The sequence below is a fragment of the Amaranthus tricolor genome, chromosome 13, assembly GCF_026212465.1.
Source record: "Amaranthus tricolor cultivar Red isolate AtriRed21 chromosome 13, ASM2621246v1, whole genome shotgun sequence".
NCBI lineage: Eukaryota > Viridiplantae > Streptophyta > Magnoliopsida > Caryophyllales > Amaranthaceae > Amaranthus > Amaranthus tricolor.
In genome coordinates, this window is record NC_080059.1 from 2095555 (window position 1) to 2118943 (window position 23389).

The following is a 23389-nucleotide window of genomic DNA, read 5'->3' on the forward strand; positions in this document are numbered from 1 at the left end:
GATCTCTTTTCTAAGGATCTTTCTTGAATCGAGAAACTCTTTCACCGCATTCTTCTTTAAAGGTATAAGTTGATGTCTTTCTTTAATCCTTTTCAAACCCTGATTATAATTTCTATGAGTAAGATATACTGAGTATGATGATTAATATATATTAACAACTCTCAACTCATATACATCATCTACTTGATTTTTTATATTATTCTCTAAATTAATTTTTCCTTCCATTAAATTTTACTACTTTTGCAACTTATACCCAAAAGAGATATAAATGTTAGTACAAAGAAAGGAGTGCTAGGTGAGAGGTAACCACGTTTAAGCCGTCGATCTCTCTCTGCCACGTGGAAAGATTATAAGACGTGGATCCAACATTGACGTCAAAAGAGAGAGAAAAATTTTCGTTTTAGGAGAGCGCGAAACGAGGAGGAGAAGCAGGCAAACAAACAAAAGGAAATTTTCTAGAGTGAGAAAACATTTCTTTTTTAAATTTCCATTACAACAACTCCCCAGAAAATAAATAAAAAAATAAAAAGAAAAAAAAAAGAAAAAAAAAAGAAAAAAAAGAAAATCTTCTTCATTTCAAAGTTCTTCTTCAACGCGTTTATATCATTATTGCAGAAATAAGATAATTTTCCCAGTATTTAGGGCAAACCAGCGACTAATCTATTAAATCCGAAATTAAAGGGATTTGAATTGATTCCAAAAGCTCTAAATTCAAATAGCAAAAATCTATTAACTTTTCCACATTTCAACTACATTGATAAATTCATTGTTTTTCTTTGACAGAATTAAAGACTGGTTTGTGATTTGTGGTTTTTGGAATTGAGCTTAGAAATAGATAGATCGGTGTAGGATCCTTGGATTGATCGGAGAAAAGAGGGATCGAACGGTGCGGAGTAATCCGGTACGTCGGATGAGAAACGACGTCGTCGGATGTTCCAACGAAAAACGATGAAATGGACAACATTGCTTAAGGATTTGAAAGAGAAGGTTGGATTAACTCAGCAGCAACAACAACAGCAGCAGCAACCTTCTTTGTCGTCTTCATCTTCGTTGTTATCGGGTTCTTCGGCGTTTTCCGTTTCTTCTTCAGCTGGGGTTGATGATAATTACAATGGCGCAACACATTCGACACCCGAAAAGCGTCGCAGTTACTTCACCACTGCAAGGTATGGGTGGAAGTTTGTGCTATTTAGTTGATGTTGTGTTTTATGAATGATGATATGTGTTAATTTTATTATTTTAATGTGGTTGAATATGAGTTTGACTGTAGTTAAAATTGGATTAGGATAGATTTGGGCATTGTTATCATTGAATTAGGATATATTTTTCTGTAAATTTGCTTTAGTGGGTGTTGTGTGATGAATGATGATATGGTTAATTTTATCATTTTGATGTGGTTGAAATCGAGTTTGATTGTAGTTGAATTTGGGCTAAGTTAAATTTGGGCTTTGTGATCATTGAACTAAGTTAGATTTTTTGGTACATTTGTTCTGTGTTGATATTTATGGTATGTGTTAATTTTGTTTTGATGTAGTTGAGGTTGAGTTTGATTGTAGTTGAAATGGGGCTAGGTTAATTTTGGGTATTTTAAATTATTCAACAATAATAGGCTTTCTTTGGTTAATTTTGTGTAGTGGGTGTTATTGAGCTCAATATTGATCATGTGGGTTTATGGTTATTTTTTGATGAGTTGATGTTGAGTTTGACTGTAGTTGAAGAATAATTAGTTTAAGCTGGTTTGATTGAGCTTTCTTTAAATGTTTAAGGTCAAATTGAGCTCGTTGGAGATTTTTGGTGGAAGTTTTTTGGTAAAATGAAATGGCTTGCATTGCAATCTCTTATCTTGGTGAAGGCTTAGGTACTGTTGGGATGAAGGGTCTAATGCATATATCACAGGCAGGGACGTTTTGAGGTTAACAACAGAGGTGGGAGAGGGGGGGGGCATGATTGAATATTTTAGATATTGCTTGATGAAAATTGTGTACTCTTTCTGTATTTTACTGTTGGTATTAACTTCTGCTTCACGATTTTCAACAAACACTTGAAATGATGTTTTGGGAAGCTTGTGGATTCGCGTAATATAATAAGAGACTGACTTTTGCAAAGTGGAAGTGTTGGAGTTACGCCTTTGGGATGGAACTTTGGAATAGGAAAGCTGAAGAAAACTTTTGAGTCTCTAAATTGGTCAGCTATATTGTTTGGTACCATAGTGCAGAAATACTATTTTGGTTGCGGTTGTGGTATGGGTGACTGTAATGGGGTGATACGATTGTCATATGGCCAAATGTTATTTGAAACCATGAGATATCTTTTGAACCATTCTAAAGCACAAAGTTTGTAGGCCTTTGCGATGTGGGTAGTATTGGTTCGATTTATTTGAAAAATTGTACAACTCGACTACGATAAAATGCGAACTTTTGTTGCACTATGTTTAGTGCTCATTTTTTTTTTGCTCTTTCGGGTTTGACAGTCTAGTGATCCCACTTGGGCAAGTTTCTTGGATTTGTATGATAGCATTTTCTCTTAAGAGTTCGATTTTTATAAACTTTCATATTCGTGAATGATAAAGCCATTTGTATTTTCTCTTGTGCAAGATATGTATCAGTATTAATGTATATTTTGAGAACGGTATTCCTAAGAAATGCTTTAATATAATGCAAAATATGTATTGAGAAGTAAAGACGAATGTTAAGATATGTGGGAGAGCAATAAACAATTTTCCAAATATAATTGACCTTCATCAATGTTCGGCCTTAATCCCCTTTCTTTTTGCGGCGGTTCTAGATGAGATAAATTGATCAATACAATGAGACATTCATTGGTGCATGTTGTTAGTCGATGATATTGTTTCGGTATTTTACACCAGGGAGGGTGTAAATCGTAAGTTAGAACGATGAAGATAAGAGTTGGTGTTACCAAGTTTCAAAATAAATTAGAGTAAGACAGAGTACATGAAGTGTAAAATAGTCCAAACGAGATTTCGAGAGACATTATAAAGCTAAAGAGAATGAATATGCTCTAAGTCGATGCTTCAAATAGCTTGGATCCATATTTTAGAGTAGTGGAAGACATTTAACAAGATATGACCCATAGAGTTTAATGTGAGTGGCAAAAATAGAGAGCGACTACCGGAATATTATGTGATCGAGGTGAGCCCTTAAAGTCAAAGGGTAAGATTTATGGAACGACATTAGGTCAACGCTACTATATGGATCATAATGTTGGGCTTTTAGAAAGGATCATTGTAGAAAGATGAGAGTAGCGAAAATGTAAATGCTTTAATGGATGAGTGAACATACTTTGAGGGATAAAATTTGCATCGAAGGTATAAAAAAAAAAGTTTAGGAGCTATAAATACATGTTATTAGTAAATCAGTAACGAAGATAGAAAATTGAATCTTAGGACACCTAAAAAGAGGTCGGGGAAGATCAAAGATGATTTGGAGGGGCATAAGTGGAAAAGAATATGAAGGATCTAGACTTACAAATTGAGTTGGTAGAAAATTTGAATGAATGGAGAAGAAAAATCTATGTGGGTGACTATTAAAAATGATATATTGATTCATATAGCCGACTTTAATCTTTTGGGATGAAGACTTGGGCATTGTTGTTGTTATTAAATGCCAGCATCTGTTGCTTCAGCAAATTGAAGCATCTTTTGTTGTTATACAGCTTGTTTCTAGATTTCTGTTTGACCTCTTACTGTGCATTTGTTAGCCGTGTTTCTTAGGTTTAGTCTCAAAGGTAGAGAGAGCAGAGTCTGTTGAAATGCCGTGCAGTTTGCTTGAACCATAGGTTGAAAGCTTGACCTTTTCAACTAAAAACTTTCTCGAGATTGATTTACACGTGTTTCTGAATTTAGAATCTCAGAAGGGATATTTCACCTGTTCAAGCTTGCAATAGCTTTTTTAAACTATTTGTTTTTTCTTTCTTAGACCATTTTGTTTGCAGTCTAATTTGTATTTGTGGATGCTTAGATGAGCTGTTCGTTTGCCAACAGTCCCACAACAAACATATGCCCAAAAACATAAAAAGTGAAAAGATGAGTAGAAGCTAAAAAGAGAGGAAAACAGATTTCATCATTTCTCCCTGGAAACTAGCTTTTTCTTGGGCCTTTTGGGACATCAACATATGAGTTATTTTTTGATTGCTTTTTCAGGGACAAACATGAGCTTGAGCTGGATTTCAAGAGGTTCTGGGAAGAGTTTCGTTCTTCTAGTTCGGAGAAGGTATCTTATGTTTTTGAATGTTTTTGTAGTGTACTCGACGCTCTTGTGTTTTTCAGTTTGGATTAATATGCTTACATGTTATCTCGCTTGCAGGAAAAGGAAATGGCTTTGAATATGGCTGTTGACGCGTTTTGTAAATTAGCGAAGCAACATACTGATATAGCACAGTTAGTTAAGATGTACCTATTTTTCCTCTCATTTTACCTTTGCTTTTTTTTTTTTGAGGTTTTTATTTTATGTTTACTACGCTTAGCATTATAGTGTTAAAAAGCAAAATGCGATGCTTTTCAGTTTTTAATGCTTGAGGAACGTTGAATGGAGAATTTGCACTCCAAAAATAGCATTTAGTCTAGGAACTGAAACTTAAGAGTTGAGCTCTTCTCTAAAGCATAGTAAATCTTTGGGATTAGAAGGTAAGGGTTGGGCGAATGGAAAATGGTGGCGCCAGAAAATGGGTTGAATGAATTCATTTACTGTGTGTTTCATTGTTTAACATGAAATTGGTGTGCAAGTAGCAAAATTACATTCTGCCTGACAGATGTGCAAGTACAGGCTAATGTTTAATATTAAAGCAAATCTGAGCTAGTTTATCAGAATTCTATTAGTGCGACTTCTTGTTTTTCTATCAGTAATATTGGCGCTTTAAACAGTCTTGACAAATCTGTTGGACTACATAGCTTAAAATTCAGTATCTATGGCAGGACATGTTCATCTTATTGACTTAAAAATTCATTTATTTTGCATCCGATGTGCGATACTCATGAAATTATCGGTGAAGTAGGCATTTATCGATTTCATGCATTTGCTTGACAACCTCCACTCGGAAAGAGAAGAAAAAGAGAGCCAGGATACAAGGTGGATGTGCCCAGTGAGGGTATTTATACTTTTTTTAAAAATAATTAGGTTTTCATTCAAAGAAAAATCAAAGGGAAATGAAGGCAGCAAGCTTTGCTCTCCTCAACTTAAAATTATAATGTTATGCAGAATTCTATTTTAAGCTTTATCACTAAATAAAAGTTTATACTGTAAGAAAATCTTTTTTGACCTATAACAGACTAACAGTAAGTTTCATCAAGTACAAATCAGTGTTAAAGGTGACCATAGAGAAGAAATAAAATATCAAATCAGTAGTATTAAGTTTTGATTGATTTAAGTAAGTTTTAATCTGTAAAATCCACTTTTAATATGTAGATTTCAGTTTTTCCAGCAAATAAGAGAATCAATGTAGTAAATCAAATTTGGATAGAACTGGACCTTTTGTCCAGTATTTTGAGCTAGCTCTACTTGCTCTTTTCCTACTTTTTTTTTTTTACACGTCTCTTGTATTTTCCTTGTCTATGTTTGACAACATTTCTTGGCAACTTATGCATGTGTTTCTCACATTTGCATGTTCTAAATCTATGTGGAATTTTTTGGTAAAACTATTAGATATCTGGTTTTGTTTAGAACCGATCTCATGATTGTTAGTTGTGTTCCATTTATTTGTGAAATGGAAAAAATTGATTGATTTTTTTTTGGCTGTTTACAACATCTATTGATCCAATGCCATTGAGTGACCTAGGCAAGGTTTAGGGTCTGATGTACTCAACCTTACCCTTTTTATAACAATTAGGTTGTTCCCTGTTTTGTCCTTGACAACAAACATCAACTGCAATTTCACCTAAATAAGTGCACATGATTTATTAAGCCATTCACTATAGTCTATTATAATCTTAAATAAAGAACTAATTTTTTTTGACTTCAATTAATGGCTCTTTATTCCACATTAACTGTGTAGTGATCATAAAATTTTGGTTGTATCCACAGGTTAGTTGAAATGCATATATTTTCATTCGTTGTTGGAAGGGCTTTTGTTACAGATATTGAGAAACTAAAAATGAGCAACAAGGCAAGATCATTAAGTGTAGAGGAAGTTTTACGTTTTTTTTCTGAGGTCACAAAGGTTTGTCCTCTTTGTTATGTTTTCTAATTTTTTTGGTCTCATGGTCTACTGTCTGATTCTTTTGTTCAGTGTTGCTATCTAATTGTCATGCAATCTCTTTTCAGGATGGTATATGCCCTGGTGCAAATTTACTGACTGCCATAGGACTTCTTGTATCTGGAGTATGTTCTTTACTCTCCTTAGAGATTCTATTAAAACATTTCTTTTTTTTTGTCTGTCATATATTCTTGTTAATCTCTATCTAATGAATGAGCATTAAGTGTGAGGAAATCTGATTTTCCCTTTCTCAATCATTGATAAAACTTTTACTCTGAAATTTGTTTGATAATTAGGAAATAATGTGATACTTTGGTAATTTTGTGTTCATGTTAAAATTTTCTTTTTTTCTGATCTTTTGCCTTCCTCCTGTAGATGATGATGTTTTACTACATTGATTTTTGAAAACAATGGGAGATAAACGTGCCATTCTGGATATGAAACTATTATGGTTATGTTTTAGAAGTTGGTTGCCGCGTTTTGTGTTTTTTTTTTAAACGAAGCATAAGGCATCACATGAATTCTAGCAATCAGTAGTACTAGGTCATTTCCAATATTCATACCTCCTTGGTTTATTTTTATTTTTGACTGCATTGTGTTACTTCGTTTGCGAATTTAATTTTGTCATTCTTACCTTTTATTAGTCCCTATATTTGGTGGCTGCCTCCCATGATGTAAAGTGATAAAGATTAATAATAGATTTTAATCTAGATTGACATTGTGAGAGTTTTCCGTAGCATAATAGCCAACTAGATTCAAATCCTTGCATTTATGAAACCGAATTATTTGGTATTTTAGTATTTTTCTTATGTGTTAAATGTTTCCTTAAAGTATACATTATTGTGATTGTATTCTAAATCTAAATAAAGCGATGTGTTGTTTATTAAATTATGGGAATACGATGCTAATACTTTAACTATATTTGGGGGTTTCAATGGCAGTCATGATGGAGCTAATGATTAGAAGTAGTTTTAGTATAATTTTCACTTAAATATCTTTGTTGGTTTTTATATTGTAGTTATTGTTTAAAATCTTTGAGTAATAGTCATGTGGTATTTTTTTTTCTAATAACTTGTATTATGCACTAATTCTAATTTCTTGCATTAGTAAAGTCAACTAAATACCATTTTCATATTTCTGTTTTTAGGGAGATGAATATAATTTATGATTTACTGAAATTGGGATCAAAAGTTATATTTAGTTGGCACAAATTGAAATGATGAATCACACTCTAAAAATAAAAAGCACTTGGAAAAGGATTGGGGATCAAGAAAATCAGAAGCAAAGCACATCAAGCCCACTTTTCTGCAACCCTGTCAAATAGTTTATTAATAGTATATTATAATTATTTAACTACTGAGGAAGTCTTGGCAATAAAATAAGGAGAAAGTATTGTTGTCCGAAATTGGTGCTAGAGTTGTGAAAATGCACATTTCAATATTTAAGAATGCAGAGTATAACTAGATATGTCAGAAGTATGCTCTTTATTTTTCTTGTAAAAGTTCATTTTTAGAAGATCTTTAAATTTTAGTGACAAACTTGATGGATTGTTGTGGTTTTGATTCTTATTCATCTCTCTTTAGTGCTTATTTGTGTCAAGGGTACATTTTGTTAGGTTTCCACTGATCATTTGTGTGTGCGATAATGTAATGTGGTAATGGCTTAACCTTTTAGCTCCATTTGAAATAATGGAAATTCATATGCAGCTGATTCATTCTACTTACCTGTTCTGTTATTTGATTTTTGTAGCCACTTGATAAACAGTCTCTTCTTGATTCTGGAATCCTCTGCTGCCTTATACATATTCTGAATGCTCTTCTGGGTTCTATGGGAGGATTTATTGCTAATAAGGATTCTGACATCAATGAACAATCAGCAAGTGGCGATGCAACAGGTGCTGGTAGTCTTCAAACTCGTAAGCTCGAGGTGAGTTTTAGGCTTGCATTTTATTAATAAATAGTTCTAATTGAATGATTGTCTCGAATTTGAGAGCAAGATCTTTAAAACTCGAATTAGCTATGGTTAACCTTAAACCTTTCAGTTAGGAGCTTTTATGTCTGATGTTCTCAGGCTTCAGGTGTGTTTACCTTTATGTTTTAGAGATTTAGTAAGGAGACTTGCATCATATGGGTTAGGTGGGGTGAAATTTTTATTGTAAATAAGTGGTAGGTTATGTTCTGATTTATTAGTTGGTATCTAAAGTGTGATGGGAAAAATTTTGTGTGTTTTTGGATTTAGTTGTTTACATCATCTAGCTGAGAAAAAGATGTTTATTGTGCTATTGTAGAGGCAATCCTTAGGGTTTATTATTGCTATGTCGTGCATTCTTTTTTGTGCTGGTGTCATGGGGAAAGCTCAATAGTTTTCTTTTAATTAAACTCAATGCTATTTGTTTACGTTGTCTACCTTTGTTGCTTTTGATATGCAGGTTGAAGGAAGTGTTGTGCATATCATGAAGGCATTAGCTAGCCACCCTTGTGGGGCTCAAAGTTTGATTGAGGATGATTCACTGCAGCTACTTTTTCAAATGGTGGTCAATGGTTCTTTGACTGTTTTTATGCAATATAGAGACGGTCTTGTTCCCTTGCATTCCATTCAGCTTCACAGACATGCAATGCAGGCAAGTCTGGGCTTGACGTTTTCTCTACCCTCTCCATCGATTCATTTATCTCTTCTATTTACGTGTTCTTCCACACAGATTTCTTAAATCGTGTTTTCTGAAGTTAATTTTTAATCTTGCAGATTCTCGGTCTGCTTTTAGTGAATGACAATGGCAGTGCAGCCAAGTACATTCGGAAACATCACTTGGTATGCTATACAACTCTTACAACATTTGTTCAATATCTTGTATTTGATATTGTAACAAGAAGTGAATGTCTCTGTTTTGATATTTGTTTTTGACATCATCTAGTCATTTAATTGAAGGTAGTCGTTGATTGGAAGTGTCTCCTTGTGACTGTGGAACATGTGTATGGTAGTCTCTTGGATTTTCCAGCTATACTGGTATTAATTTGGAAGGATAGTACAAAATTTTTCATTGGAATATTGTTTGATACACAAAGTCTTATGTCGAGCCACACAGAGGATAATGACTTAATTGACATTCCGTTCTCGACTCTATAAAATATAGGGAATATGAAAAGAAAGGACAGGACGTGAAGAGAAGAAAAGCTTATTAATTTGAACATTCCTTTGAACGCAGAAGCCAAGGAAATTAGGTGAATAGAGAGATTGATAAACTGTTTACCTTGGCTTTCCCCAAAATCCTTGCTTCTTTCTATTTCTTTCATTTCAAATAGTTAACCAAACATAAAATACCCTGCTAGTTTGTTCCGTCGGACCAAACATAAGAAAATATACTTACTTATTTTGTCTTTTTTTCTTCTTTTCTCTTACTTTCCTTCCCACTGCTTTATTGAAAAGCAGACTACAAAGCTGTCAAACAAAATTAGGCACTTTTAGTGTCTATCATTGTGGTCCAAAGCTTATATTTCCATTTCATTGTGGTCCATCACCCAGTTTTTGGGACTAAGGTGAAAGTGAAGCAGCAACATTGACACTAGCCCAATGCCAAGTGGCTTCAATGTGGGAAGGGTAACTAAGATGAAAATGAAGGAACAGAAAAACTGTGGGATTACTGTTTTCCACAGAAGAAATTTGTGTCTATTTGCATTTATTGCTCCTCACCTTTTGATAATTATGGTTGTAACAGTCAACTAGTTGTCATCATCATCATACCCATTATATCCCGTCCATAGAAGCTATGAACAGGGTCTAAGATTGCAGAGCATACCCTTATAAGTATAAAATTCATTTTGTTGTAAAGAGATACATAGGTATTTAGGGGTACATTTTTTTGTACTTGTTGGACAGGCAAAGACATGATCTGTTTTGGTTTCTTTAAATTACTGTTTGATTCTTTCTTTTCTCTGCCTCTGTCTTGTTTTTCGTTTCAAGTGTCAAGTCAAATTAGATTACTTAATAATATTTTCGTAACTGTGCATTTTTTTTGTTTTTGCATGTTGCATATTGCAGATAAAAGCTCTTTTAATGGCTGTCAAGGATTTCAATCTTGATTGCGGTGATCCAGCTTACACAATAGGCATTGTGGACTTATTGCTCGAATGCATTGAGCTTTCACATAGACCTGGTAAGTATCTTCTAGTACTTAGTTTGTGCTTGCATTCTAATATCTCTGCAGAGTGCAATCTGATTTTTTTCATGCATATTGCACTGTACTCAGATTTTACTTGCTCTCTTATTGTTCATATTTACTATTCTTCATACATATTTTCATTTTAATTGAGGCAATCTGATTTTAAGATTGATTTCTGATGCTTAGAGGCTGGAAGTGTTAAGCTCCGAGAGGATATTCATAATGCCCATGGTTATCACTTCCTTGTTCAGTTTGCGTTGACACTGGCTTCCATACCCCAGAATAAGTATGATCAGTCTACATACACTAATTCTTTCTCCGAACATTCAGTCATGGATGGCCCTCTTGGGATTGGAAATTCAGAAAAAATGGAAGTGATAGACAGAGGAGATGGAAGGAAATCTAATCTTTCGCCTGCACTTACTAGGTTACTGGATGTTCTTGTAAATTTAGCTCAAACTGGTCCAGCAGAACCACCTGCACTCAGAAGCTCTAAAATATCTCAGTCCAAAGGTGGTGTCCATGGAAGAAGTCGTTCAGCTTCAACTGATCTTAATACTGATGAAATCTGGGAGAAAGGAAACGGTAAAGTTAAAGATCTTGAGGCAGTGCAGATGTTGCAGGATATATTTCTTAAAGCAGGCTGCACAGAGTTGCAGGCAGAAGTTTTGAACCGAATGTTCAAGATATTCTCCAGTCATATTGAGAATTATAAATTGTGTCAACAATTGCGCACCGTACCACTCTTCATCCTGAATATGGCTGGGTTTCCTTCTGCTTTGCAAGAAATAATATTAAAGATCCTTGAATATGCTGTCACCGTTGTGAATTGCATTCCTGAGCAGGAGTTGCTTTCACTCTGTTGTCTGCTACAGCAGCCTATTACATCTGATTTGAAGCATACAATTCTTTCTTTCTTTGTAAAGCTCCTATCTTTTGATCAGCAGTACAAGAAGGTCCTGCGAGAAGTAGGTGTACTTGAGGTTTTGTTAGATGATCTGAAGAATAACAAGTTTCAGTCAGGACCAGATCAGAAAAATGGTGAACAAAACCACTTGGAGAGGAAATCCAGCCCAAGTGGCTTCCAGAAACATATGGACAGCAAAAATGCAATCATCACTTCACCTAAACTTATGGATTCTGCCTCAGGAAAGTGCCTTCTATTTGAAGTTGATGCTACTACCTCTATTGCTTGGGATTGTATGGTTTCTTTGCTAAAGAAAGCTGAGACGAATCAATCCTCTTTCCGATCAGCAAATGGTGTGGCTGTTGTTCTTCCTCTTTTAGTGTCTGATGCTCACCGCTCTGGGGTGCTCCGAACATTGTCATGCTTGATTATGGAGGATGTTACTCAGGTGTGCAATGTTTTGACATTTGATATCCACATGTTGTATTTATTTGAAGGAAAATTTTTGCATTGTAGGTCTATTGTTTACCATCTTTTTATTTAAGGTTGTATTATTTTCAACGCTTGAATCATTGTCTTTGTTTCCAATGATCTCTCGATTTCTTTGGTTCATGTGGCCGACCCCATTTTTTGGGGTTAAGGCTTTGATATTGATGTTACTGTGTTTAGATGGCAGTGGGCTTATGTCTGCTGCTACTTCCTGACTGCAGTAATCTAATGGGCACTCAAATGCTGTTTTACTAGGCTCACGCTGAAGAACTGGGAGTTATGCTTGAGGTTATGAAAAGTGGAATGGTTACCAGTGTTTCAGGTTCTCAATTTAAGCTGCATGATGATGCCAAGTGTGACATTTTTGGAGCCTTGTGGCGCATCTTGGGTTTCAATGATTCAGCTCAGAGAGTGTTTGGTGAAGCAACTGGATTCTCTCTGCTACTGACTACTTTACATAGTTTTCAGAGTGACGGAGAGCAGATGGATCAGTCTCAATCTGTGATTCATGTTAAGGTTCTTACATACTTAATACGTGTGGTGACAGCTGCAGTTTGTGAAAACCCCATTAATAGAGCAAAGTTGCACTTAATAGTCTCATCACATACATTCTATGATCTTTTATGCGAGTCAGGGTTACTGTCTGTAGATTTTGAAAGACAAGTGGTGCATCTGTTGTTAGAGCTCGCTCTTGAAATAGTTATTCCTCCTTTCTTGGCTTCAGAAAATGCCACATCATGTGATGAGGTTGAATCATCCAGCTTTCTTACTACACCCTCTGGTGGTGTCAATCCTGCAATGGAGAGGGTGTATAATGCTGCTGCTGTTAGGGTAATTATACGGTCCTTGTTGCTATTTACTCCTAAGGTACAGTTGGAGGTTCTGGAACTTATTGAGAAGCTTGCTTGTGCTGGGCCTTTTAATCAGGAAAACCTTACATCTGTCGGTAGGAACCATAATGTTGTTTGGCTCATCATCTTGTTCATGATATTGTTTACAGTTCTGTAACTTTTCTGTTTTCAATGTTATCTTAGGTTGTGTGGAGCTTCTGTTAGAGATGATTCACCCCTTTCTTCAAGGTTCATCACCCTTACTTTCACATACTTTGAGGATTGTTGAAGTTCTGGGTGCATATAGGTAGGATGTTTTTCAGTTTGTTGTCACTTCATTATTTTCTTCCTTGTTTGACACTTTGACAGTTGACTGACTTCCCAAGTATTTATTTCTTCATTTTTAGGTTGTCTACAAATGAACTTAGATTGCTTGTCAGATATGTTCTTCAGTTGAGGAAGAAAAATTCTGGTGATAGTCTTGTTGGTATGATGGAAAGGCTAATATATATGGAGGATATGGCTTCGGACAGTGTTTCTTTGGCTCCCTTTGTAGAGATGGCCATGAGCAAAGTTGGTCATGCTTGTATCCAAGTCTCACTTGGGGAAAGATCTTGGCCTCCAGTAGCTGGTTATTCTTTTGTTTGCTGGTTTCAGTTTCAGAATTTCTTAAAGTCGCCGACAAAGGAGCCTGACCAACCCAAGGTTGGCCCAAGGAAGCTAAGCTCTTCCGGACAGCAGCAACAAATTTTGAGATTGTTTTCTGTTGGATCTGTAGATAGTGGAAATACATTCTATGCAGAGCTTTATCTTCAAGAGGATGGAGTCCTAAAACTTGCAACGAGCAATTCTTCCTCACTATCATTTTCTGGTTCTGACTTGGAGGAAGGTCGATGGCATCATCTTGCCGTGGTTCACAGCAAACCAAATGCTTTGGCTGGTTTGTTTCAAGCTAGTACTGCTTACGTATATCTCAATGGGAAACTAAGATACACAGGGAAGCTTGGATATTCTCCATCTCCTGTAGGAAAACCTTTGCAGATAACGATAGGTACGCCAGCCACTCACACAAGAGTTAGTGAACTTCAGTGGAAGTTACGAAGTTGCTATCTTTTTGAAGAAGTGCTTTCTTCTGGCTGTATCTGTTTCATGTACATTCTTGGTAGAGGATATAGAGGTCTCTTTCAAGATACAGACCTTTTGCGGTTTGTTCCCAATCAAGCTTGCGGTGGGGATGCCATGGCCATACTAGATTCATTGGAGGCTGATGTGACTTCAGTTTCTGGAACACAGAAGCCCGACAGTTTTTCCAAGCCAGGCAACTCTAGGGCAGATGGAAGTGGGATTGTCTGGGATTTAGAGCGTCTTGGAAACCTATCCCTGCAGCTGTCAGGTAAGAAGCTAATTTTTGCTTTTGACGGTACATCTACAGAGCCTGTTCGATCATCTGGGACGCTATCATTGCTCAATCTTGTAGACCCGACATCAGCTGCTGCATCTCCAATAGGGGGTATGTTAACTAGTTTTATTGTGCAAGTTTTTTTATCACTTTGTCTTTTATAAATGATTATTTTAGAAGCTATGGCTTAATTTCTTTTGTATTTTATATTGTATGGCAGGTATTCCACGATTTGGACGTCTTAACGGCGACATCTATGTTTGTAAGCCTTGTGTAATTGGTGATATAATTCATCCGATTGGCGGCATGGTTTCGGTTCTTGCTCTTGTTGAGGCGGCAGAGAGCAAGGACATGCTACACATGGCATTGACCCTGCTTGCATGTGCTCTGCATCAGAATCCACAAAATGTGAGAGAAATGCAAGCTTGCCGTGGATATCATTTGCTATCGTTATTTCTTTACCGTAGAATGTCACTTTTTGACATGCATTGTCTGGAGATTTTTTTCAAGATTGCTGCTTGTGAGGCTTCATTCTCTGAACCAAAGAAGTTGGCTTTTACTCATATTAGCTTGTCTCCTGCGACAAGTGCTCCAGAGGCCAGTTTTGAGGAGCTTAATCTATCCAAGTTTCGGGATGAGTTTTCCTCTGTTGGATCTCTTGGGGACTTGGATGACTTCTCGGCACAGAAAGATACTTATAGTCATATATCAGAGCTTGAGACAGTTGAAATGCCTGCTGAGAATTCTAATTGCATTGTCCTCTCTAATGCCGATATGATTGAACATGTGTTATTGGACTGGACACTATGGGTGACTGCACAAGTTTCTATCCAGATTGCACTGCTGAGCTTTCTAGAGCATTTGGTGTCCATTCATTGGTACAGATATCATAATCTTACTATACTTCGACGAATAAATCTTGTGCAGCATCTGCTGGTTACTTTACAGAGAGGTGATGTCGAGGTGCCTGTTTTGGAGAAATTAGTTGTTTTACTTGGAGTTATTCTGGAAGATGGGTTTCTTGCTTCTGAACTAGAAAATGTCGTTAGGTTTGTAATTATGACATTTGATCCGCCCCAGCTGACTAGTCGCTCTCAGATTGTACGAGAATCAATGGGGAAGCATGTCATTGTGCGTAATATGTTGCTAGAAATGCTTATAGATCTGCAAGTGACCATAAAATCAGAGGAGTTACTTGAGCAGTGGCATCGAGTGGTGTCATCAAGGATAGTTACATATTTTCTTGACGAGGCTGTTCATCCTTCTAGTATGCGCTGGATTATGACTCTTCTTGGTGTGTGTCTGACATCTTCCCCGACGTTTGCTCTCAAGTTTCGAACAAGTGGTGGCTATCCAGGATTGACACGAGTGCTTCCAAGTTTCTATGATTCACCAGACATATATTATATTCTCTTCTGTTTGATGTTTGGTAAGCCGGTTTACCCAAGATTACCTGAAGTCCGCATGCTGGATTTCCATGCTCTGCTGCCCAGTGATGGGGATCATAGTGAGTTAAAATTTGTGGAACTCCTGGAATCGGTTATTGCTATGGCAAAGTCTACATTTGATCGGCTGAGCATGCAATCAATGCTCGCCCAACAAACTGGTAATCTATCAAAAGTTGGTCCTAGCCTCGTTGCCGAGTTGGCGGAAGAAAATTCTGATATGATTGGAGAACTTCAGGGTGAAGCTCTAATGCACAAAACATATGCCGCACGATTGATGGGCGGGGAAGCATCAGCCCCTGCTTCTGCGACTTCAGTCTTGAGGTTCATGGTTGATTTGGCGAAAATGTACCCCCCATTTTCTTGTGTTTGTAGGCGAGCGGAATTTCTTGAAAACTGTGTTGAGCTGTATTTCTCATGTGCGAGGTATGCTTTTGTCTACTCTGCATCATATATTGGTATTGAGTAGCATATGTAGAGAATATCTTTGTTTTAGGAGTTTTAGTTGTACCTATTCTCTTCTGTATATTTCAACTTTGGACGTGCACTAATTAATTACAAGACTTGGCTCGCATTTTCAGGGCTTCGTATGCCGTTAAACTTGCAAGAGAGCTTTCTATTAAAGCAGAGGAGAAGAACGTCAATGACTTTGAAGATACTAATAGTTCTCAGAATACATTCTCTACTTTGCCTCAGGATTATGATCAGTCCGGAAAGTTGTCTATAAGTGTTGGAAGTTTCCCTCAAGAACAGGTGAGCACAAGCTCAGAAGAGATGCCTATGCCGATCGATGGCAGAATTACAGTTGGAGACGATTTGAGTGTCTCCGTTAGAGAGCCAGAAGTGAACATATTGACTGTGGCACAAGAACCCACTGTTAATCAGAACGTAGATGATGAAGCCATTGACAAAGTGACCACAATCCCTCCTCATGTCACCAATGTAAACGTCCCAAAAATAGGAATCACACTTGATCCGAGCACCCTTGCAAATTCTCACAGTTCCACATCTTTTGCAATGCCTAATTCACCCATATTATCTGAGAGATCAGGCTCAAAGTGGGCGTCCCCAGGTATAGCTGCGCTCACAGATGAAACTCATGAAACTGCAAATAACTCCTTGGCATCTTTTAACTCGATGAGTGAAAGTGATTCTATTGCTGATAAGAAGTTTAGTCCTCGAGGAGCATCTGCTGAAAACCCTTTTTTTGTAATAAATTCTCAGCTCTTGCTTGAAATAGATGATTCTGGGTACGGCGGAGGACCATGCTTTGCCGGTGCAACTGCAGTTCTAGATTTTTTGGCTGAAGTTCTTTCTGATGTTCTGACTGAGCAGATAAAAGCTGTGCCGATAGTGGAACGCCTTCTGGAGAATGTCCCTGTATATGCTGATATCGAAGCTGTGCTAGTGTTTCAGGGTCTTTGCCTTAGTAGAGTTATGAACTTTCTGGAAAGGCGTCTTCTGCGTGATGACGAGGAAAATTCCAAAAAGTTGGATAAGAATCGCTGGTCATCAAATTTGGATATATTATGTGGCATGATAGTTGACCGTGTCTACATGGGTGCTTTTCCGAGACCCACTGGGGTTTTGAGAACGTTGGAGTTCTTGTTATCAATGCTTCAATTGGCCAACAAAGATGGCCGGATTGAAGAAGCATATCCAGTTGCAAAAGGCTTATTATCTATTGGAAGAGGAAATAGGCAACTTGATCCGTATATAAGTGCAATCCTTAAGAACACAAATAGGATGATATTGTATTGCTTTCTTCCATCTTTTCTGGGTACCATTGGAGAAGATGATCTTCTTTCATCTTTAGGAATACCAAACTTAAATGAGAAAGGACAAACAACCACCTCTCGGCTAGATGAAAATGAAACTGGGATTAATGTTTGCACTGTTTTACAACTATTGGATGCTCATATACGAATTGTTTTTTGTCCAAGTAATGTGGATACTGAATTGAACTCGTGTCTTTGTGTTAATCTGATATCACTTCTACGTGATCAAAGACCTAATGCTAGGAACATGGCAATGGATATCCTTAAATTTCTACTAGTTCATCGTAGGGCTTCTTTTGAAGATTTGCTTGTGTCAAAGTCAAGTCGTGTGGATGTACTACGTGGTGGTTTTGACAAACTCTTGACTGGAAGCTTGTCAAGTTTTTTCGAATGGCTTCAGATTTCTGAACACACTGTCAATAGAGTTCTGGAGCAAGGCGCTGGCCTTATGTGGGTGCAGTCAATTAATGGATCTTCTAAGTTTCCAGGAATACGAATAAAGTCAATGGAGAATCATCGTGGAAATGAAATGATCAAGAAATCAAAAGAATTGGCTAGATTAGATGTAAAACACTGGGAGCAGATAACAGAACGCAGATATGCACTTGACCATGTCCGCGATGCAATGTCAACAGAATTGCGAGTTGTGCGTCAGGATAAGTACGGATGGGTTCTTCATGCTGAGAGTGAGTGGCAGACACATCTTCAGCAGCTTGTACATGAGCGAGGTATATTTCCCATGCGTAAGTCTCCTGAGACAGGAGAAGCCGAGTGGCAACTTTGCCCCATTGAAGGTCCATACAGAATGCGGAAAAAGCTTGAGCGATGCAAGCTGAAAGTTGATACCATTCAAAATGTGTTAGATTGGCAGTTTGATCTAGGTCAGTCAGAATTTTCCAAAGAGAAAAATGAGCTTGATGCTTCTGATTCTGGCTCAGGTTCTTTATCTCAACTTTTAGTGGATGGTGCCCAGCAGTTATCTTTGGATGACGTGCTATATGATGAGTTCTCTGTCAAAGATTCTGAAGATGCTAGAGAAATTTCTTCTGCTAGAGCAGCACCAATTGATGATCGTGCTAGTAGTATCAATGAAGCAAGTCTTCATTCTGCACTTGACTTTGGTGCACAGTCTAGTGTATTATCTTCAGGGCCTGTTTCTGAAAGCATACATGGAAGATCTGAGTTGGAATCTCCAGCAATGTCTTCTTTGACGAAGACTGATGATATTAGAGTTACCGAGGAAAAATCAGAGAGAGAGTTACTTGACAATGGGGAATATCTAATTCGGCCTTACCTAGAGCCGCTTGAGAAGATACGGTTCAGGTATAATTGTGAGAGAGTTGTTGGTCTTGACAAACATGATGGTATCTTTCTTATTGGAGAACTCTGCTTGTATGTCATTGAGAACTTCTATGTCAATGGTTCTGGGTGTATCTGTGAGAAGGAATCAGAAGATGAACTATCTGTTATTGATCAGGCGCTAGGAGTCAAGAAGGATGCAATGTTTATGGATTTTCAATCCAAATCAACTTCTTCATGGGCTGCTACTGTCAAAACTTATGCAGGCGGTAGGGCTTGGGCGTACAATGGAGGTGCTTGGGGAAAGGAGAAAGTCTGTGCAAGTGGTACTTTGCCTCATCCTTGGCGTATGTGGAAGCTTGATAGTGTACATGAAATTTTGAAGCGTGATTACCAGCTGCGACCGGTTGCCATTGAGATTTTTAGCATGGATGGATGTAATGATCTCCTGGTTTTTCACAAGAAGGAGAGAGATGAGGTCTTCAGAAATCTCGTTGCCATGAATCTACCAAGAAACAGCATGTACGTTCTGAACTTGCAATTTCTTGTTGCTTTTTTGTCTTATGGATTGAAACACATTAACTTATGTTTTAGATGTGGGCAGAAGTGTATTATCTGAAATTTGGTTATATTTGCTTGCCTCTTTGTTTTTAGATGACCCGAATTGTTTGAAATGAAGTGGAGCCGGTTAGATTTTTATAAGCTAATTCCTTAAATGTTCTGGGCCTATGAGGGGCCCTTTTCACAAGTGGTAGCAAAAGTCATGTTGGTTTTCTTGTATGCAAATAAAAAATTTCTCCTTAGAATTTTTTATTCTACTCATGCCTTTTGGTTTCTGATGTTTCATTTGTCTATGGCTTATTGATTGCTTCATGTTAGTTAGATTTTGAGGATTTTTGTTTTACTTTATGTTAGATGTTGCGATCACCATATTTTCACTTGTTAAGAAGCCTTGTAATGTGGCGGAGCATTAAATCGATTGTGTCTGTAGATTTCTTCAATGTGCAGCTCTCATGAATTCATTATTTCGTTGTGTCTCATATAATCATATTTAAAAGGAACTCACTGTTTGAATTTGCTATTTTTTACATTTATTTTTTTTGTTGTATGGTGAAAGGCATGAACTTGACTTGTCTTTTTCCATTTTTTTTTCTTATATTTTAGTAGTTCTGTTAAGTTTTCAGAATGTCTTTTATGTCTTTTAGTCCTATATTGATATTACATTATGTTAATTTTTCTAATTACAATACAAATTGTTTGCTACTTGTTAGAATCTCCCCTTTGTTTGTCCCTTTTGATTGAGTGGTTTGAGTGACATCTACAATTTTGCAACAGGTTGGATACAACCATTTCAGGGGCATCAAAACAAGAAAGCAATGAAGGTGGCCGCCTTTTCAAGCTTATGGCTAAATCTTTTTCCAAGAGGTGGCAAAACGGGGAAATTAGCAATTTTCAATATCTCATGCACCTGAACACTTTGGCAGGACGTGGATACAGTGATCTCACGCAGTATCCCGTCTTTCCTTGGGTTCTTGCCGATTATGAGAGTGAAGATCTAGATTTGTCAAATCCCAGTACATTTCGCAAACTTGACAAACCAATGGGTTGTCAGACGCCTGAAGGTGAAGAGGAATTCAGGAAGAGGTTTGTTCATGTGTTATATATGTTGTGCTTTCTTGAGTATTCTGACTTTCTTTAATGGCACAATGTCCTAACAGATTGTCCATTTGAATTCAATAATTTAGAATGTTGATTTTAATCTTAGGTATGAGAGCTGGGATGATCCAGAGGTTCCGAAGTTTCATTATGGCTCACATTATTCTAGTGCTGGAATAGTTCTATTCTATTTAGTACGTCTTCCCCCATTTAGTGCTGAAAATCAAAAGCTGCAAGGTGGTCAGTTTGATCATGCTGATCGTCTTTTCAATAGTATACGTGACACATGGGGTAGTGCAGCTGGAAAGGGAAATACTTCTGATGTGAAGGAGTTGATTCCAGAGTTCTTCTACATGCCTGAGTTCCTTGCCAATAGTTTCAATCTTGACCTTGGGGAGAAACAGTCAGGAGAAAAGGTTAGGCTTGTTTTCCGAAGATTTCCTTCCATTGTCGTTATAAAAATATGTCTCACAGTGGTTCTTTTGAACATAGGCTTATATTTTTCCGTTGTGGTCTCTTTTCATGGTCAACAGGTGGGAGATGTTGTCTTACCTCCGTGGGCAAAAGGAAGTGTGAGGGAATTCATCAGAAAGCATAGGGAAGCACTCGAATGCGATTATGTTTCAGAGAATCTACATCACTGGATAGACCTCATATTTGGCCACAAGCAAAGAGGAAAGGTAGGTGATATGTTGTTTACAAGGTCAAAGATTGTGCAATCGTTCTCACATGCTTTTTGACATCTTGTTTACTAGGGTTTTTTTTCGTAAACTTGTCTAACATATACTTTCTTTGTTTTATATTATGGTACAACCCTTTAACCCTTAGTTTTTAATTTATGCAATTTAAAAAACTGTGGAAAATTGATATGTTTAAAGTTGCAATCATTGTGAATCTAGCAAGATCTCACTTAGTTACAAAATATGATTGGAAAAATGAGCTGCATGTATAAGCAAATGGAGGAAGTAGATAGTTTAGTGCTTGGTAATTTTTGGGTGATTTTCTTTTTAATTGCTTTACTAGTTCATTATCATACAACGCTTGAAGCAATACACATGAAAATGCTTGTATAAGATATGGCTTATTGGTTTATAATTCTCGATGACATTGTGAGGGATTTCTATTATAATTCGATGTCTTAAATTACTGTAAAGATAGATTGTAATTGTTGTTGGTTATTCTTCTTAAGTCTCATTTTTCTTTTTTCTTATTTATTCTTATTAGTTGCTATGCAACACTTAAAATTTTGTCTTTCCTTATTGATAGGCTGCGGAGGATGCAACAAATGTTTTCTATCATTACACTTACGAAGGTAGTGTGGACATTGATTCTGTTACGGACCCTGCTATGAAAGCTTCAATTCTGGCACAAATTAATCACTTTGGACAAACTCCTAAGCAATTATTTCAAAAACCTCATGTAAAGAGGAAAGTTGTGAGAAAGCCTCCTCACCCTTTGAAGCATTCTATCAATCTTGTTCCTCATGATGTACGAAAGACCTCATCCTCCATAACTCAAATTGTCACCATAAATGACAAAATTCTTCTGGCTAGTACAAATAATGTGCTTAAACCAAGAACTTTTGCAAAATATGTTGCTTGGGGTTTTCCTGACCGTAGTTTGAGATTTATGAGTTATGATCAAGACAAACTTCTATCAACGCATGAAAATCTTCATGGAGGAAACCAAATTCAGTGTGTTGGTGTCAGCCAAGATGGTCAAACTGTGATTACGGGCGGTGATGATGGATTGGTTTCTGTTTGGAGAATTCACAAGGACAGTCCTCGCAGATTACGCCAATTACAATTAGAGAAAGGGCTCGCTGCTCACACAGCTAAGGTGTCGTGCCTCTATGTGAGCCAGCCCTATATGTTGGTTGTCAGTGGCTCAGATGATTGCACAGTTATTTTATGGGACCTGAGCTCGTTATCTTTCGTTAGGCAACTTCCAGAGTTCCCGTCACCTATCTCAGCAGTTTATGTCAATGACCTCACAGGTGATATTATAACCGCAGCTGGAGTTTTGCTTGCTATCTGGAGCATCAATGGTGATTGCCTTGCAGTAATCAACACTTCCCAGCTTCCATCTGATTTTATTGTATCGGTGGCAAGCTCAACATCATCAGATTGGCAGGATACTAATTGGTATGTTACTGGGCACCAGAGTGGTGCCGTAAAAGTGTGGAAAATGGTTCATTGTACCAGCAAGGAAAGTGCCCAGAGTAAGGCATCGTCCAACGGAACAGTTGGATTGGCTCTCGGAAAAGCACCAGAGTACAAATTACTGCTTCACAAGGTACTCAAGTCACACAAGCACCCTGTTACTGCGCTTCATTTGACGACTGATCTGAAGCAATTATTGAGTGGTGACTCAGCCGGACATTTGCTATCATGGACATTGCCTGGAGAGAGCTTAAGGAGTGCATCTAGCCTCGGTTGATGATTTCTATTTTTAGAAATTTGGTTTATTTGATCCATTTTGCAGCTCTTTAGCTAGGTTTTGAGGCTACAGCTAGTTCACTAATAGAACCTTGCTAGAGTTTGGTGGTGCCTATCCACGAGGAAAGACAGTTGTAGCATGACAACAGGGCTCTCGTGGCGTAAAAATGTGAAAGTGCGATAATTGCAGGAAGTTTCGATAGTTGAGTGCCCTGTCAATGAGGCTTCGAACATAGAAGGATCATTGTAGATGTGATTGATGCTTGGATTTGAGTCACATCGTGAAAGGCAGTGTTCTCGGGTTTGTGAGATAATATTGTTACTAATATACTAAATGTTGTATGTAAATAGATGAATTAGAGGCTGTGTGTGATCAATTGTATAGCATTACATCGCCCCTTCCTCCCTGTTTTTTGGGGTAAAGAGGGGATGAAGTTATGGATCATTTACCATGATTCATGAGTTTTATTAAAGGAAGTTGGAATGATTTTGAATCTTCCTTATTCTAACCATCTAATATGGAAGCATCTTTTGCATTGAATAGTAGTTCTCACTACGCTTTGAAACTCAATTTAAGGGAAATCTTGCCTTAAATTTTTGGTTTACTTCTTACCCTTCAATGGTTGATGGATGTGCGTCAGATTTAGGTCGGATCTATCCGAGTTTAAATCTGTCTTCTTAGCCTGAAACTATATTTGGTGGGTCTTACTACCAAAGAATTATTTTGTCTATTTTTGATGTATGATAAAATATTTAAATTCTTGGTATCTTTAAGTTTGCACCTT

General features: G+C 37.2%; 1 protein-coding gene across 1 annotated transcript; it reads left to right on the forward strand.

The window, feature by feature from the left end:
- The first annotated feature begins 482 nt into the window (after positions 1 to 482).
- LOC130798544 (protein SPIRRIG-like) lies at positions 483 to 23116 on the forward strand. Its single transcript, XM_057661581.1, has 19 exons — positions 483 to 1166; positions 4160 to 4229; positions 4323 to 4408; positions 6036 to 6171; positions 6276 to 6332; positions 7957 to 8133; positions 8636 to 8827; positions 8950 to 9015; positions 10243 to 10357; positions 10550 to 11718; positions 12015 to 12705; positions 12794 to 12896; positions 12997 to 14099; positions 14209 to 15859; positions 16015 to 19032; positions 19846 to 20154; positions 20276 to 20582; positions 20700 to 20846; positions 21433 to 23116. The coding sequence occupies exons 1-19, from the start codon at positions 931 to 933 to the stop codon at positions 22603 to 22605; spliced, it is 10806 nt and encodes a 3601-aa protein (XP_057517564.1). The 5' UTR covers positions 483 to 930; the 3' UTR covers positions 22606 to 23116.
- Positions 23117 to 23389: the final 273 nt, after the last annotated feature.